This window comes from Notothenia coriiceps, unplaced genomic scaffold (genome assembly GCF_000735185.1).
Source record: "Notothenia coriiceps isolate Sejong01 unplaced genomic scaffold, NC01 NC01_scaffold00014991, whole genome shotgun sequence".
NCBI lineage: Eukaryota > Metazoa > Chordata > Actinopteri > Perciformes > Nototheniidae > Notothenia > Notothenia coriiceps.
Window position 1 is genome coordinate 162,135 of NW_011347692.1, and position 15,446 is coordinate 177,580.

At 40.0% G+C, this 15,446-nt stretch overlaps 2 protein-coding genes across 6 annotated transcripts; one reads left to right on the forward strand and one right to left on the reverse strand.

Moving 5' to 3' along the window:
* Positions 1 to 1,562: 1,562 nt before the first annotated feature.
* Positions 1,563 to 7,926, reverse strand: trip13 (thyroid hormone receptor interactor 13). 4 transcript variants are annotated; one of them, XM_010774956.1, is made up of 14 exons: positions 7,851 to 7,926; positions 7,545 to 7,628; positions 6,791 to 6,950; positions 6,559 to 6,685; positions 6,076 to 6,131; positions 5,899 to 5,989; positions 5,733 to 5,805; positions 5,583 to 5,646; positions 5,406 to 5,492; positions 5,115 to 5,221; positions 4,424 to 4,577; positions 3,002 to 3,114; positions 2,422 to 2,491; positions 1,563 to 2,341 (listed from the first exon to the last, which is right to left on the reverse strand). In XM_010774956.1, the coding sequence occupies exons 2-14, from the start codon at positions 7,616 to 7,618 to the stop codon at positions 2,246 to 2,248; spliced, it is 1,272 nt and encodes a 423-aa protein (XP_010773258.1). In that variant the 5' UTR covers positions 7,619 to 7,628; positions 7,851 to 7,926; the 3' UTR covers positions 1,563 to 2,245. The 4 variants fall into 4 exon arrangements, with proteins under 4 accessions (XP_010773258.1, XP_010773259.1, XP_010773256.1 ...); XM_010774957.1 differs by having other exon boundaries at positions 7,823 to 7,906; XM_010774954.1 differs by having other exon boundaries at positions 7,816 to 7,906.
* Positions 7,377 to 15,070, forward strand: brd9 (bromodomain containing 9). Of its 2 annotated transcripts, none has more exons than XM_010774952.1 (17): positions 7,377 to 8,124; positions 9,065 to 9,285; positions 9,372 to 9,509; positions 9,594 to 9,738; positions 9,873 to 9,930; positions 11,308 to 11,452; positions 11,574 to 11,684; positions 12,220 to 12,404; positions 12,565 to 12,697; positions 12,940 to 13,015; positions 13,119 to 13,214; positions 13,329 to 13,461; positions 13,559 to 13,670; positions 13,795 to 13,851; positions 13,936 to 14,041; positions 14,379 to 14,549; positions 14,731 to 15,070. In XM_010774952.1, the coding sequence occupies exons 1-17, from the start codon at positions 8,076 to 8,078 to the stop codon at positions 14,829 to 14,831; spliced, it is 2,037 nt and encodes a 678-aa protein (XP_010773254.1). In that variant the 5' UTR covers positions 7,377 to 8,075; the 3' UTR covers positions 14,832 to 15,070. The 2 variants fall into 2 exon arrangements, with proteins under 2 accessions (XP_010773254.1, XP_010773255.1); XM_010774953.1 differs by having other exon boundaries at positions 12,262 to 12,404.
* The last annotated feature ends 376 nt before the right edge of the window (positions 15,071 to 15,446 follow it).

The following is a 15,446-nucleotide window of genomic DNA, read 5'->3' on the forward strand; positions in this document are numbered from 1 at the left end:
TAGTGCTTCTTTGCACAATAGATGTGGATCATTATTCTGCCAAAAGTGCAGTGTTTTACGTCAATCAACCTCTTTAATCTATCATTTTTTACTCAGAGAAATGAGTGATAGTTTCCACAATTTAGTGTGCAGCTCTGTTCAGTTTCCCCCTAACATGCCTATAAGTTAATTCCCTCCCTATGTGAATCACCATTGGCACATGCAGCGATATTCCATTGCTTTCAGCCATGTACCTTGTTGAGAGGATAAACATCTGACTGTTTGTTATGTTTGGAGTTTTCTGATATTTTCAAACTGCTTGCAACAGTGATAAAACCCTGTAACAATAAGGCTTATGACTTTTCATCCTTCTGCGTCTTGATTGCCTTTCAACAGCTGCCTGGTTTTGGAGTAACTACAGTCAAAAGAGAAAAAGGCCTCCAGACAGAGCGATTATGGTTTTATTTACAATGCCCGTTCTAACAGCTCTCTTTCTTTATTTTTCCTCTGCCCTTTGTGATCATTGACCTGATTAGAAGAACGGGGAGCTCTTTCATGCGATTCACCTCACATAAAAACTTAATTGACATAAAATCAGTGGGCACTTAATTAAATATAAAAGATACACTGGAATTAAAAAGGGATAATTCACAGAAGCAACAATACGCTTCCTTAATGAAAGGACCGCTTTCAGGGGAAATCCATTCTGGGATTCTTGTAAAACCTAATACTTGTGAATCCTTTAAAAAGGTCTTGATTACAGTATCAATCTTTTTGCTTGATCTTAACGCCAGCAGTATAATCAAATCCATAAAAGTCTCACGTGAAATATACTCAATGGAACAGCCAAGAAAGGTCATTTAAAGTGTGATGGCGATAAGATTGAGTTTAAATGAAGTGTGTGAAAAGAGATGAACTGCTTGCTTTCCTTTTACATCGTGGAACAGCCTGCAGAATGCACCTTTGAAGTGGAGTGAAAAAGCTGTTGCTCAACAACAAACAAAGGGCACATTGTCTGAACCCGGCAGCTGACATGCAAAGCGGCAGAGCATTCACAGAATGCAAAACATGTTCATACGAACAATGGAGCCACTGATCTGTTCATGTAAACTGCGCATTTGGCCGATACATTTTATAAATGAATCCTCTTTCAACAGTTTTGTTTTAAGGGCAGATTGGTGGCAACCACGCGCAAACAGTCAGTCGGACAGTATACGCATATTTCCCTTTGAGTCTCATAACGGAGGACTACTGTGTAGCTGCACATTGCACTCTTAGTAAAACCTGGAGCAGCTTTTTTACTATTAGATCTGCATTTGTGTGGGTTAATTGTTTTCATTCATTACAATTATTTAGATAACCCACATGAGACATGCTCAAGGTCATCTGCAATCTGGGGTCAATGCTATGGGCATTTTCATTTTCCTCTCCCGATATCACATATTTTCAAAAAACCCGCAATAATTAGTCTATTTAAAACTGTTCAATGGCATATCTGCGCCACCAAGTGGTGGCCGCAAAACCTCCATAATGCATCTGCATATCAAAAACCAACATGAAAATAATGGATATTGTTTATTACAAAGTTATATACAAAATAAAGTCGTAATGAACACATTAATCCAGAGAGTTTAAAGAGGACTGTTGTTAACATGAATATAGAACTGACAAACATAACTTAACATTTGTAAGTGATGGTCTATGAGGAACATCCCTTTCTAAAACACATGTTTAAGGGAAAGTTCACATTTCTCAACATGAGTCGGTATCTTGCATGAACATTAGCCTTTTCTACAGATTCTGTGGATGGAGTTGGATCAGTGGGATAGCAACTTTTAAATGAACACCAGAAAAGGGAATTTAAAAAAAAAGTTCCCACATCTCAATGAGATATCTTCAAAACAATCCATGAAAGGAGCTAATGTGTTTTACAAAAGGTAACGTATGCCAATTATAGATGTGAACTATCCCTTTAACAAAAGGAACCGACAAAAAATGGTGGCACTGTTAAGCTAAATATAAAAATACATAAAAATATCAGAAAACACACAAAGCATTTGGCACTCCATCTTAACCCAAACTGCAAATACTGAAAACCAACTTCGCAGCAGCACCAACAGAATCACCTGAACAAACATTTATGTTAGAGATAGTATTTGTTAAAAAATATGTAAAGGTCGTAATTTCCAAAACCTTGAGTTCATTGTAATTTTGTTGAGGAGGGCTCATGAACCACCGTGTGTCAGCCTTTGGGCTTTGTAAAAGTTCAGATACCGTTCACCAGATGAGCTTTTTCCTCCCTCTGTTTCTCCACTGTTTGGTGCATAGCCTCCATAAAACTCTCAAGGGTTGCTGTTGGTGTCTGCAGGCAAACAAACTGCGTTAAGAAAACCAAACAACTCTTTTCTCGCTACACTCGGAAGAACAAAATCGAATTCTTACCTTTACGAACAGCGCGTGGGCTAGAAATGGTAACTTCCTGAGTGCTCTTCCACTCAAACCTTTGCTTTTTCTGGAAAGGAAAAGAAAAACAACATAAGCCTCAGGCTGTTTCAGTTCCCACCGGCACTCAGTGCTATACAAGAGCACGGAGATGGTGCAATTTGGGTTCTATTGCATTATGGGAGGTAGGGCTGTACCCGAATATCAGAATATCCGAATGTCCGTTCGTTGGAGTACTATTCAGGTTTCAATTTCGTTACTCGTTTTTTTATTTTCGTTTTTTTATTTATTTATTGAAAACACCAATATCAACGTCAGAGCTTGTGCCTCTTCGGGGGGGTGCCAACACTGCCAACGTTATCGTTTACTTTCTTAGTCTTTATATGTAGATATTACTTTTTCTCCGTTAATCTCCGTCACGTTGTTTCCATAGCAACAACAACTCCCTGTCAACAGCGCTAACTCTCCTTCAAAATAAGGAGCGGGCCGAATATTTGAATATTCGCTGCTGATTACTACCGAATATCCGGAGCCCCAAAAAATGGTATTCGGGACAGCCCTAATGGGAGGTCATACTCACTGAGCAATGCTCCTCAGGTTCAGGCTGTGCTCGGACACCTCACTCTTGGCGAAGCGCATCGTCTCCAGCTCAAACATGGTAAACAGCTGCTGCCGGGGGTAGATGATCTGGCACTGCACAAATCAGAATCAGAATACCTTTATTAGTCCCACAGAGGGGACATTTACATTGTTACAGCAGAAAAGGGCAAAGACAGCTTAATGTTACCTAAATCACACAGCATGAAGCAGACACAATTCATCAATCCAGCCCATTATATTTTAAGTATTGTCTTTGTTTTATGCTACTTAGAGCTGAAACGAATAGTCAATCAAGAACATATTGGTCAACTATTTCCATAAAAGTTTTTATTTTATTGGAATATGTAGATTTCATGCTTTTATATCCTAATAACGTAATTATTCAGGCTTTGGCCTAACAAAACTCGACATTTAAAAAAAGAAATGACTTTGTACTTTAAGAAACTAGAATGGCCATTTTTCACTATTCTCTGACATTATATAGACCAAATGTTAAAGGTGACCTATCATGCAAAATGCACTTTTGTACATCTTTTATACATGAATATGTGTCCCAGGTGTTCCAGGGAACTCAACAAGTGTCAGAAAACACAACCCTCTCTATTTTCCTCCATACCCAAATCTCTTAAAAAGGGGCTGCAACGGATCTGATACAGACTGATCCAGATTTGAACACTTCTATGACGTCACAGAAGTGGCGCTACGGCTATTGGGCCAACTCCACCAATCAGGAGGAGACAGCCACGGACATTGCCGTTCGAAAGCGCTGGAGACGCTGTAGTACATATCCCAGGCTTGTAGATGGTGCTGTTCTCACAGAATCAGCCCATGCAAAGACAGTGTTACATTGAGCGAAATGAGGAATGGCTAAAATGCATGATCTGTTTGGTGTTTGAAAAAAAAAAAAGTATAAATATGCCTTATATAGGTATGGTGAGCGCCCCCTAGTGGTCCATGAGTATATTAGTAACATTTCACATTTGAAATAAATAAATACATTTAAGTTTTCCGCATTCTCGCAGGAATATCTCCATAATGGAGCGAGCTTAAGTTTCACTTTCGATTGAATGATATAGCCCAGCGCAACACCTTCGTCACACATGTTGCCACCTGTTTGTACCATTTTCAGGCGATTTGTAATCTGTTCTAGAAAAACGATGTGTTTGTTAGGTGGTCCGCGAGTGTTTTTTTATTGGTTAAGTGGTCCTTGTTATGAAAAAGTTTGAGAAACACTGCGTATAGACCTACAACCATTGGGGGGATTTGGGGAGAGTCTTGTTTAAGTACACTCGACATATGGACAGAAAAAAATGGGGGTTGAACCAGTAACCCTTTCATCAGTGGACACAAAAAAGATGAATAATTGCAAATAACGACACAATGTTACTGAGTGTTGGGTCACCTTCATCAGCTCCTCCAGGCAGGAAAGGTAGATGTTGTAGATGCCCTTCTCTGATGGAGGTCCGATGTACTGCTTGATGTCAGCTCTGTCCACAAACGCCAAGTCTATCTTGTCCGTCACATTCGAGGTCGTCAGAATCACCACGTTGGGATGTCTAAAATATGAAACAAACAAACTTGTTTAAATGGGACTAATTCAAAGTATGACGGAAGGATTTCCCAGTGCAAACGATAAATAACAGTGATTATAAGAATGCAAAACTAACGGTGATTTGCTACCGTAATATCTCGTTTGGAATATGAGGAAATGAACTGCGGTCTGGCTCTCCCAGCTTGCACGCGGTTTGATTGGCTGCGCTTGCACTGGCGGGATTTGCATAAACGGGATTTGATTGGCTGATGCCAAGCATCGAGCCTCAAAAGTTGAACATTGTTCAACATTTGAACATTGAACATTGCTCAAAAGTTGAACATGCCGATAGATGCTCGTGATGCTTGCAAAGCCATGCCATGCTCCCCACAATGCAGTTCGGCGAAGATTCAAAATCTTTTACGTCACCCCATTGAAGTGAATGGGCGAAGCGTTGAAAGCATTTTTCGATGCCTGTAGTGTAGACGGGCCGTAAGGCTTATGGTCACAAGCTATAAGGGAGAGGTTCTAAAAGAGTACATAGACAATTTTACTTCCTCACCGTTTGATCTGGTCCAGCTGAGTGAGAACGGCGTTGACCACTCTAATGGCATCAGAGGGCTCTGTCCCCGCCTGGCAGGCACTCCTAGCTGCTGTCAGACTCTCCACCTACCCACCATGAACATTTTCCCACAAGAGCAGCCATGGTCACATCAACGGGAGATAATTAGGTATAGACAGCCATCTTGTTGATTTAAGTGAATCTGAAAAAAATCTATGAAGGAGTGTACATAATAATTGGATTTTAGGGGCTTAGATAATACAGATTCCAATAAAAGTATTTCATCTTTACCTCATCTATCAGAACAAACACAAGGGCGTCTTTGTCGTCAATCAGCTGTTGGATTTTTTGAAACATCTTTGTGACCAGCTTACCACTCTGTAACAAAAAAGCATGATAAAAATAACATCAATTAAATCTGGAACAATTGTTAATGAAACAAGGTAACATAAAAGGAGCCAGGTGTACCTCTGAGAACCACTTTGAGAACAAGCTGTGGCTGTTTATCTCCACAAATTGCCCATAAGAATACCTGCAGGGAGAGGAGTGTATTTTCAAATGAAAAGAGAAGGTGTAATTACTGCTGAAGCTGTAACACTAAAATTAGGATTGTCTTACCGACTCGACAGTCTGATTGACAGCTTCTGGGCGAGAGCTTTGCAGAGTGATGTTTTCCCTGTGCCTGGGGGGCCTGGACAAACAATGACAAACCACTTTTCACACACCCATTTCAGACACTTCAACCTCAATGGATAAAAAAGGTGATATCTTCTTTGTTATTTACCGTGAAGGAGCACTACACGGTTCCACGAAATCAGGTTGCTGTTGACATTTTTATCCGAGAAGTAAATTGTTGTTGTGACATAATCCAGGAGCTGAAGGAAAATATAAAAAATGAGAAGTTGAGGAGTGAAAAAGTTATGCAATCATGTTCTCACAACTGCCAATTCATGTATTTTACCTGGGTTTTTACTCCGCTCTCATATACCAGACTCTCCCATATCCCATGGAATTCAGCTGTGAAAATTAGATAGAGGAATTGAGGGGAACATTCAGCAGAGATTGAATTTAAATGAGACAAACATATTCATGTTCATAAGATGAATCCAAGCAAATCAAAAAAAATAAAGCCAACAGGGAGTGTCAATCAGTTTGCTTCAGTCTTTTTGTTCTGTCTTTATTTGTTGTCAGCACTTTGCCCATTAATTCAGCTGCATATTGCTGTAACATCCGCATGATCACCTTCTCACCTATAGGAGATGTGATTCATCCTTTTTGAAGTGTACATTAACTCATATAGAAATAACACATTGCATACCAAAATTATGACTTCCTGTTTTAGGTTATTGCTGGCTCTCCAACTTTTCAAACTAAGAAGGCAAGCCTTTTCCTCAAGATGTTTTCTATTCAACATGTTATCCTTCTCCATGTTTGGAAGTGTCACCTGCTGGCAGCAACCAGTGATTGGCTGCTGAAAGCTCCTCATCCTCCTCCAAACTGAGCGTGCTGGGTCCATCCTCATTCAGAGTGAAGATGTGAACGGAGACAGAGCAGCTCTTCAAATCCAGAGGCTAAGCAGGGGGAACAAATGGGGGGGGGGAAACAGCTTAACAACTGCTAATCATTATTACTATAATGAGAAACAAAATGATGGAATATAATCGCAAGTAACAGACCTGTGTGACCAGTTCCTCAACATCAACTATAGCCACAGACTCCACATGTTTCTGCAGGTAGTCCTCATCAAACTCTGTCCATCTGTAGTTTCCAAACACCATGCTGTGGCGATTCAGAAGAGCCAGAACATGAATCCTCACCTCGGACCGTTTAGCTGTGCTGAAATGCAAACAAGAAATGGAAAAACGCAATTACATTATTGGTTATCATTAGTATAACACAGTAAGTAAACATATGTATGGCAGAGATACCATTCAATACTAATATGAATATTGGTTTCTATACTTTTACAAAACTAGGGATGCTCCGATCGATCAGTATACTGCCAGACTCGTGAAGCCATTTTTGCAAGCTTGTTGTGGTGTCCGCAAATGACAATAAAATAGCGGTATGCAACGTGTGTGAAGCAGCAATCCTGCAGCTCCACCCGAGAGAGAGAGAGAGAGAGAGAGAGAGAGAGAGAGAGAGAGAGAGAGAGAGAGAGACAGTGTTATGTTGGTTGTTGTTTGTGGAAGCGCCACTGAATGAGCCCCATTATCGGGTTGTAAACATCACTTAAATGGAAGATCCCCATAGGCCCCGCCCACTCGATCGGATCGGCCGATACTGATTCCGGCGATCGGCCCCAAAATTGGCGAACGGAGCATCCCTATACAAAACATACTGTGTGTGTATTTGTTTTCCCACGGTAGTGTCTTTGGTTTCACACTTTTACGTTTTCAGTGACATGTTTAAACTACTTAGCCTGCCCACCTGTGAGATTTAACATGGACCTCCACATTGATGTCTTGTTTCTGGTTTCCCACCTCCATTCTGTCGCCGTCCATCTCTGCAAAGCTGCAGACAACAGAGCAACAATCATGACTTTATTGCAGCATTGTTTACTATTTGCTAAACGTTAACTAGGTAACTTAAGCGATAGTGAGCTTTAGCTAGCTAACTTAGGTGGCTAACGTTAACGTATCTCAAGTAGTAGCTGAAGCTTATCAGTCAGTCTACTACATTAACACAACTGTAAACATACCTCACACCATTTAAGACAAGACTGGGAATACTTGCATCCACCAAAGTTGTGGTACCCAAGAAACTACGGACGGTCCGCTGTCAGAAAGCCGACAACACTCGCTCAAATACCGCGCCGATTAGTTAAACCCGGAAGTGCTTCATTTAATTTCTGTATCACTTCCGCCGCTAGCTTTCTTGCTGCAGAGCTACAGTAAAGCTAGCTACTACTTGCAATATAATTGGAATAAAGTCAAATCTTCGGATATAAAACACGGAGAGATGGGGAAAAAACACAAGAAACATAAGCCGGAGTGGAGAACAGTTGATGGTACCTGAATACATATTCAAATAATAGTTACTGCTTTTGTTTTAGCTAGCTTTTCGTTAGCTAGCCTAGCTTACCTGGCTAGCTCAAGTGACATCAGATTTGCATTGTTTTTGTTATGAATGTCTGTTCTTATCAACCAACAGGGTGCACATCCCACACATCTCTGTTATGGTGTCCTGCTAAAAGTCCAAGTAAATCGGATAGTAATCAATATTGTTCGTGTTTGTTTATGTATAACGGGGGGAATCAAATATTTTCCTAAACAGGGGAACATTCATACATACATACATATACATTGTAATTACACTTGTTTTACATTGTAAGATACATTATAATGCAATACTTTAAAATATGTATTCTATAATATACAACCGTATACCTAATAATAATAATAAAGAGAATGGGAAGAAATTTGATTAATAGCCCATAGCCAGAGTTAACCAGAGTATTGCACAGTTAAATTATTATTGCAAAGAGAAAGGCAACATATTATTTTCATGTGAAGTCAGGGTTGTGTAGTTGTATTTATAAACATAGTATGCGGTTATAGCTGATGAAAACATTGTTGAGACAGTTGTATCTATCTCCTTTCTTTTGCATTGTGATTTTAAAATTGTAATTAATAATTGCAACACAAACAGTTGAGCAAAAGCAGAAGAGTCATCTTCTACACTACACTAAAACAACACAGTAAAATTCCATCAAACCCAATCATTCAACATACAGTGGAAGGTTTTCTACAAAAGTTTATTATAGCTACTTCTTTTACAATACACAACATATTTAGCGTTTAAAGTAATAGCAGAGAAAACTTGCAAGATTCCTATCATATTAATAAACATTATACTTAATGTTCACGTACTCCTTCCACAACTTTTCACCTTGCATCATGAATTGTTATCTCTACTCTTGCCTTCAATGTTGTTTATTTTGGCTTTAGACTGTGAAGACAAGGCTCTTGAGAAGCCCCTGAAGCTTGTGCTCAAAGTTGGAGGAAGTGAGGTGACGGAGCTCTCTGGTTCGGGCCATGACTCCAGCTACTACGATGACAGATCAGACCATGACCGGGAACGGCACAAAGACAAAAAGAAGAAGAAGAAGAAAAAATCTGAAAAGGATAAAGACAAATATGCCGATGATGATGAGAGAAGACGACGGAAGGTTCGTTTACAAAAGAACATTATACCATTTGCATCTGTGTTTGGTGCCTTTGTAAGTTAAAAACTGGTTTTGATCCTATACCAAAGGAGGAAAAGAGGAAGAAGAGAGAGCGAGAGCAGAACGAATCAGATGCTGCAGCTTCTACTGCCCCCAGCAACGTCGGCGTGGCTGTTGAACCCTTCACATTGCCAAAAAGTAGCATAAGCATAAGTATTGGACTAGAGGTGAGTAAAATAACGTAGCCCGCTAAATATACCCAAAAGCTTCTTAATGATTCCCTCCCTCACAACATGACTGTATCTCATTAGCCAGAGGAGAAGAAAAAGAAGAAAGAGCGAGAGAGAGATAGAGAGTTTGAGCTAGAGGACGAAATGGATGAGTTTGACCCCGATGGGAAGATGGAAGGAGATCCGCTGGGAGACAGGCCGGTCCGAGCATGCAGGACACAACAAGGTGAGAATGCCTACCTCTCTATCGGAACAATATCTAAAAGATTTGAGAAGCAAACGTTACTTCTCCTTTTGGCGATTATTTAATTGTAGATGTGTTCGTAAATACCTGAATTTCCATATGTTTTCCAAATGCAGAGAGTGAATCCACTCCTCGTCAACAACTGCTGGAGCACTTTCTGAGGCAGCTGCAGAGGTGAGATACACTGATTTCACTCTAATTGCAGCATCCACATGTATTGTCAACATTCTGTCCTTCATCCTCATTGCTGCTTCTCAAGAGCTATAACTAGAGACCATTGTTCAATATTTTAAAGATCCAGAAGCATACAGACTAAGGGTTAAGGGCAAGGCAGAATGATACATGTTCCTTAAGCTTCATATGGATTTTTTTGTTTTTAAACCATCTAGCACAAACATATCATACATCTATTTGCATATTACACTGGTAATGAATGAGCCCAATCATACTGCCCGAAACGTGAAACCAAATGTCAACTTTGTATATTTAGAATGTCAAATTTACAAATGTACATTAAATGTCCTGAAAGCAGATTCAAATGACTTTCCTCTAACCCCAGTAAGAATCTAAGAAGAGCAAAGTTTGCATGTTGTGGTTTTTGCAACACCTACATACAAAATATTGTTGGGGGAAATAAACATTGCTGCATTTACAGGTAGTATATTTTGCCTAGATTCTATTTCTGTATTTATAATCTGGAGGGTAGTGTCAGTCATGTTTTGATAGAAACGTTGTGTGTGACTTCTGGAGTGGAGTGCACCAGCTGGGCGTAAGCTGGGCGTAACTCTACGTCCGACGTAGAACCGAAGGTTAAGACCAAACTAAAGTTATGACTAGTGCACCACTTAGACTTATGCCCTGTATGCGTTGCGCCCGGGTGTAACTTTTACGCCTAGTATGGAGCAGGCGTAAATCGGAAAGAGAGACTAGTATCCATAGTAACGTAAAACAGGCAAGAAGGAAAATAACTATGGCAGTGCGTCTTGTTTACATGTTGTAACAACGAAAGGGCTTTAAGACGAGAGAGTAATTTTTCTCTTCTTTTGGTTTCTGTTATCCATGACTTCGTTATCCAAATCTTAGTTTGCTCTGAATGGAGGAGTTCGAGTTTTAAATTATGTAGACGTGTGTTGCTTGGCAACAATTACTGTTTTGCGTGTATTCACGTGGACGCGCATCTTAAGACCAGGCGCAGCTACGACCTAGACTGGTCAGGCTTGGTGCACTCGGTGTAAATTCAAATCACTAAGTTGGACGTAGGTAAGCCCAACGTTCGAGTTAAGACCTACTTTTTTACGCCCAGCTGGTGGACTCCACTCCTGATGTTTAAGCCAGATGTTGTTATCAACACTAGGACAACGTCAGAGCAAACGTTAAGTCCACAGTACAATCTGGTCTGGTTCTTCGAATCACAACACAGCAAGATCCATTTATATTGATCGTATTGACCTGAAAGATAACGTGCGCTATTATGATCCCAAAACTTGCGCTCAAGTCTGAACAAATCTTAAGCTTGGTGCTGTATTTAATAATGTTATGCACTACTTTCAGGAAAGACCCCCATGGATTCTTCTCATTTCCAGTAACAGATGCAATCGCTCCCGGTTACTCAATGATCATCAAACATCCTATGGACTTCAGCACCATGAAGGACAAGATTATGAACAACGATTACAACACAGTTACCGAATTTAAGGTGAGGAGGGTTTTCAACACAAGGAGAAAGTTGGGATGTTGAATATGTATTATACTGCGTAAGAAAGTGCCAGCAAAACAAGTTTGTCTTAATACCTGTTCGAACAATTATTTGCCTTCAGGGGGACTTCAAACTGATGTGTGACAACGCCATGGTGTACAATCGACCAGAGACCGTCTATTACAAGGCTGCCAAGAAGCTGCTCCACACAGGATTCAAGATGATGAGCAAGGTAATGTGGTCAAAGGGACGATGAAACCAGCTTAGTCCATGTTAGCTGTCTTGTTTACTGGCTTAATTGAAAAGTAATTTACCTGTTTTGGTACTTCACTTCCTTTTCAAGTATTTTTTTACAAGAAATGTATCACTACATATCTGCCTTAAAATATATTTCCATAAATTGTACATTTTAGTTTAATATTTGAATTTGAATACATTTGAAATGTACGTCAGGCAGACAGACAGCAGTAATAATGTCACCTGGAGTGTAAGCGTGGCACTGCTCCATTTACAGTGTATGATGGCATGTATTCAAAGTATTATGACATTTTCCACTGCCCAGCAGCAGAGCATAATCAGCCCTACACATACACAAAACTCAAGTCTTGATGATACGATCTTATTGGAATGTCAACAATATTATTTGAGGGCCCTTTAAAAACTCACTCTAATCATCAAAACCATCCCCACATCCATACATTATCCATACATTTACAGTAAAGCAGTCACAATAAGTGCGGCCCTATTATCCTCTGCCCTTTGTACAGGAGCGGCTTCTGGCTCTGAAACGCAGCATGTCCTTTATGCAGGAAATGGACTACACCCAGCAGGCAGCCATTTTGGGAGATGAAGATCTTGAGGATGATTTACCTCTTCCAGAGATAATCCCCAGCCCAGTGGAATCAGCTAAGAAGTCCAAGAAACAACCAGTCAAGGACATGAAGGAAGTCAGGTAATCTAGATTAAATGTGACTTTTGTGCACATTTATGAAATAATATAATAAATGTAGTCAAAAAGAGCATGGAGGAAAGTCCTGCTTATTTGATGTGCCTCTGATTTAACACCCTGTCAGTGTAATATTGCTGTAACGCTGTTATTTGTGTCGTTCCAGTTACCTGTTTGAACCAGAGGGGAACGCTTGCAGCTTGACTGACAGTACAGCAGAAGAGCACGTCCTGGCACTCGTTGAGCATTCAGCTGATGAAGCTCGGGATCGGCTCAACAGATACATGCCCAACTCCAAGGTTTTCCTTTTAATGTGTCTACTGTTTCTATGTATACATACCATTTCTAGCTATATTTTATGAGAATAACTGACAAATTGGTGGTTAGGATTTGCATTATATTGCACACGAATGAGAATAAAAAAATAAAACAATAAAGATATAAATATCAGCAGTAGACGACAAACAAAATACGCAGAACATTGAATATATATTTCAAGCTTCTTATGTTTTTATTGACAAATGATCTTCTGTGTTTTCAGATGGGCTATCTGCGTAAAGAAGCAGACAGTTCTCTTCTTTATACGGTTGTAAATCAGCTTGAACCTGAGGTAGAAGGTTTGTCATCATTGTGATCATTTATCTTTTATACAGATTTCAAAGCCCTATGTTCACACATGATTGGAGCGACATTAGTATGATTATCCTTTTTTTCTTGCAGAAGTGGACACTCATAAAGTGGACCTGAGCTCTTTGTCAAATAAGCTTCTGCCGGGATTAACAACTTTGGGTTTCAAAGATGACAGGAGACACAAAGGTATGGCAACCGGCTCTAATTACCATTATTCAAACCAAATTAATAACATTTGCTAGAAATTGCAACAAAGTCTATGACCTATAACAGATGTTGCATTTCTCTTGTTCTGTATAGTGACTTTTCTGAGCAGTGCCTACAACGTCCAGACCCTTCAGAATAACTCCATCTATCCAGACCTGCAACCTGATGAGGTGGACATGCTTTATTCAGCCTATGGCGATGACACAGGAGTACAATGTGCTCTCAGGTAAGGGATTTTTCTATCATAGGTTACACTTAAATTGAAAATAATGTGTCCCCATTCTTTGCTTTCCAGTTCTCAACATGTTCACTTTCTCCCTCAGCATACAGGAGTTTGTCAAGGGCTGCAGCGGTGTCACAAAGCATTGGGTCGACACGCTTCTGGACAAGATGACTGCAGACGATCACACTAAAGCTGTCAATCAAATCCGACAGGTATCTAACTTTATACTTGATGTGCAGAATTACTTTGCTGCCAGTCTCCAGGGTATTCTTGACCAATTATAGCACACTCTGCTCTCTGGCCTATCATGTGTTTGATGCTCATTTTACATTTCAGAAACGAAATATCATGCTTAAACCCGATGAAACCAAATCCAACATCTGTGACATGCAGGTATGCTGTAGTTTATAAAACAGTGATGGTGAATTCAAATCTTTGCCTGTATTTGTCTGACTGAAGCTGTGTATTTCTGTCCAGATGGCAGACGGCAGCGGCCTGGGAGACAGTGGCTCAGTCCTGGACTTCATGTCAATGAAGAACTACCCAGATATGTCTCTGGATATATCCATGCTGAACTCATTAGGTGATTTTCCCCATCAACACTGTCAGTGGCTACATTAACATGTACTCCAATAATCCATTTACCTCATTAAGAAATGGAAATGAGAAGGTGAAGATTATGGAAGTGCATAACTTGCGTTAATGGGATAATGTTTATTTAACAAGAGAATGTGTGGAGCTGAATATTCACAATAATCGTCCTATGAGATTTTACTACATTATGAAACACACACTGAATTCAAACTTCTTGATTGCTACTTGCCTTGCAGACTTGTTAGATATAATCCTCTACTCCTCTTTTTCTGCTATATATGCTGGTGGCATTTTTTATTCAAATGATCTTGCCTTTTTTCCATCAGGTAAAACAGTTAAAAAGGAGCCGTGTAACGAGGATGGCCAGCAGCAATTTGATGAAGCAGACAAACTCCTGCAAGAGTTCCAGGACGCTCAGGTGGACAGAGTCGGCTCCAGACCATCGTCCAACCTGTCCTCCCTCTCTAATGCCTCAGAGAGGGACCAGCATCATCTAGGTATCTGCCATAGGACAAAACTAGGATCCCTGCTATTGCCTTTTTTAGCTACAATTTTAAAATCACATTAGTGTCCTTAGTATGATAATGTTCCGTAATTCTGTGTTGCTCAGTTTCTGGGTAAATATCAACTAGTTACACCAGTGCCACAACATTAGAGCCATATTTTCTCTCTCCACAGGGAGCCCATCACACCTGGGCGTTGGGGACCAGTCTGAAATGGTTCCAGACCCCTACGAGTTTCTGCAATCTCCGGAGCCAGAGAGCACATCTAACAGCTGACCACACACACTGCCATTTTGTTATCCTGGTGTTAACAGCACTGGGTACTCAGTCTTGGACTGATTTAAACACTGCGGAAACTGCAGGAGCCTCTGACCTTTTTAAAGACTAAATATGATTGTACAGGATGTTTGTAGTGTCATTGTATGTTTTTGTATTTGTGAAACAACTGAAAAATAAAATCTTGCACCTGTATTTATAAATGCGTGTGGTTAAATAAGCCAAATAGAAACTGTTATCAGCTGTATTATGCAACAAATATGCTGTGGGAACTGTCAACATGTATAAAACTCGTCGGAATATAGTGCAATTGCAGTTAGAGGATGTTGTAAGATTATACGGCCAAGTAAACTTCTGTGTTTTAACTGAGCAAAATTTGCTTTTTTCCACTACTGATACACAAAAGGGAAGTAATATGTTCAGCATATTGTTACATGAGAGGTTTAAGATTTAAAAATGGGTCTTATAAAAGCAAAAGTGTTGTGCAACTCTATGATAGCATTTCCCTTATGCTATCATGGTAACCACTGGCTATTCTTGAGGGTTTTATATTCTCAAGGGGTTAAAAGTATGTAAAAGGACAGCAAATACGGTTAGTTTGACAAACAGTAGCCT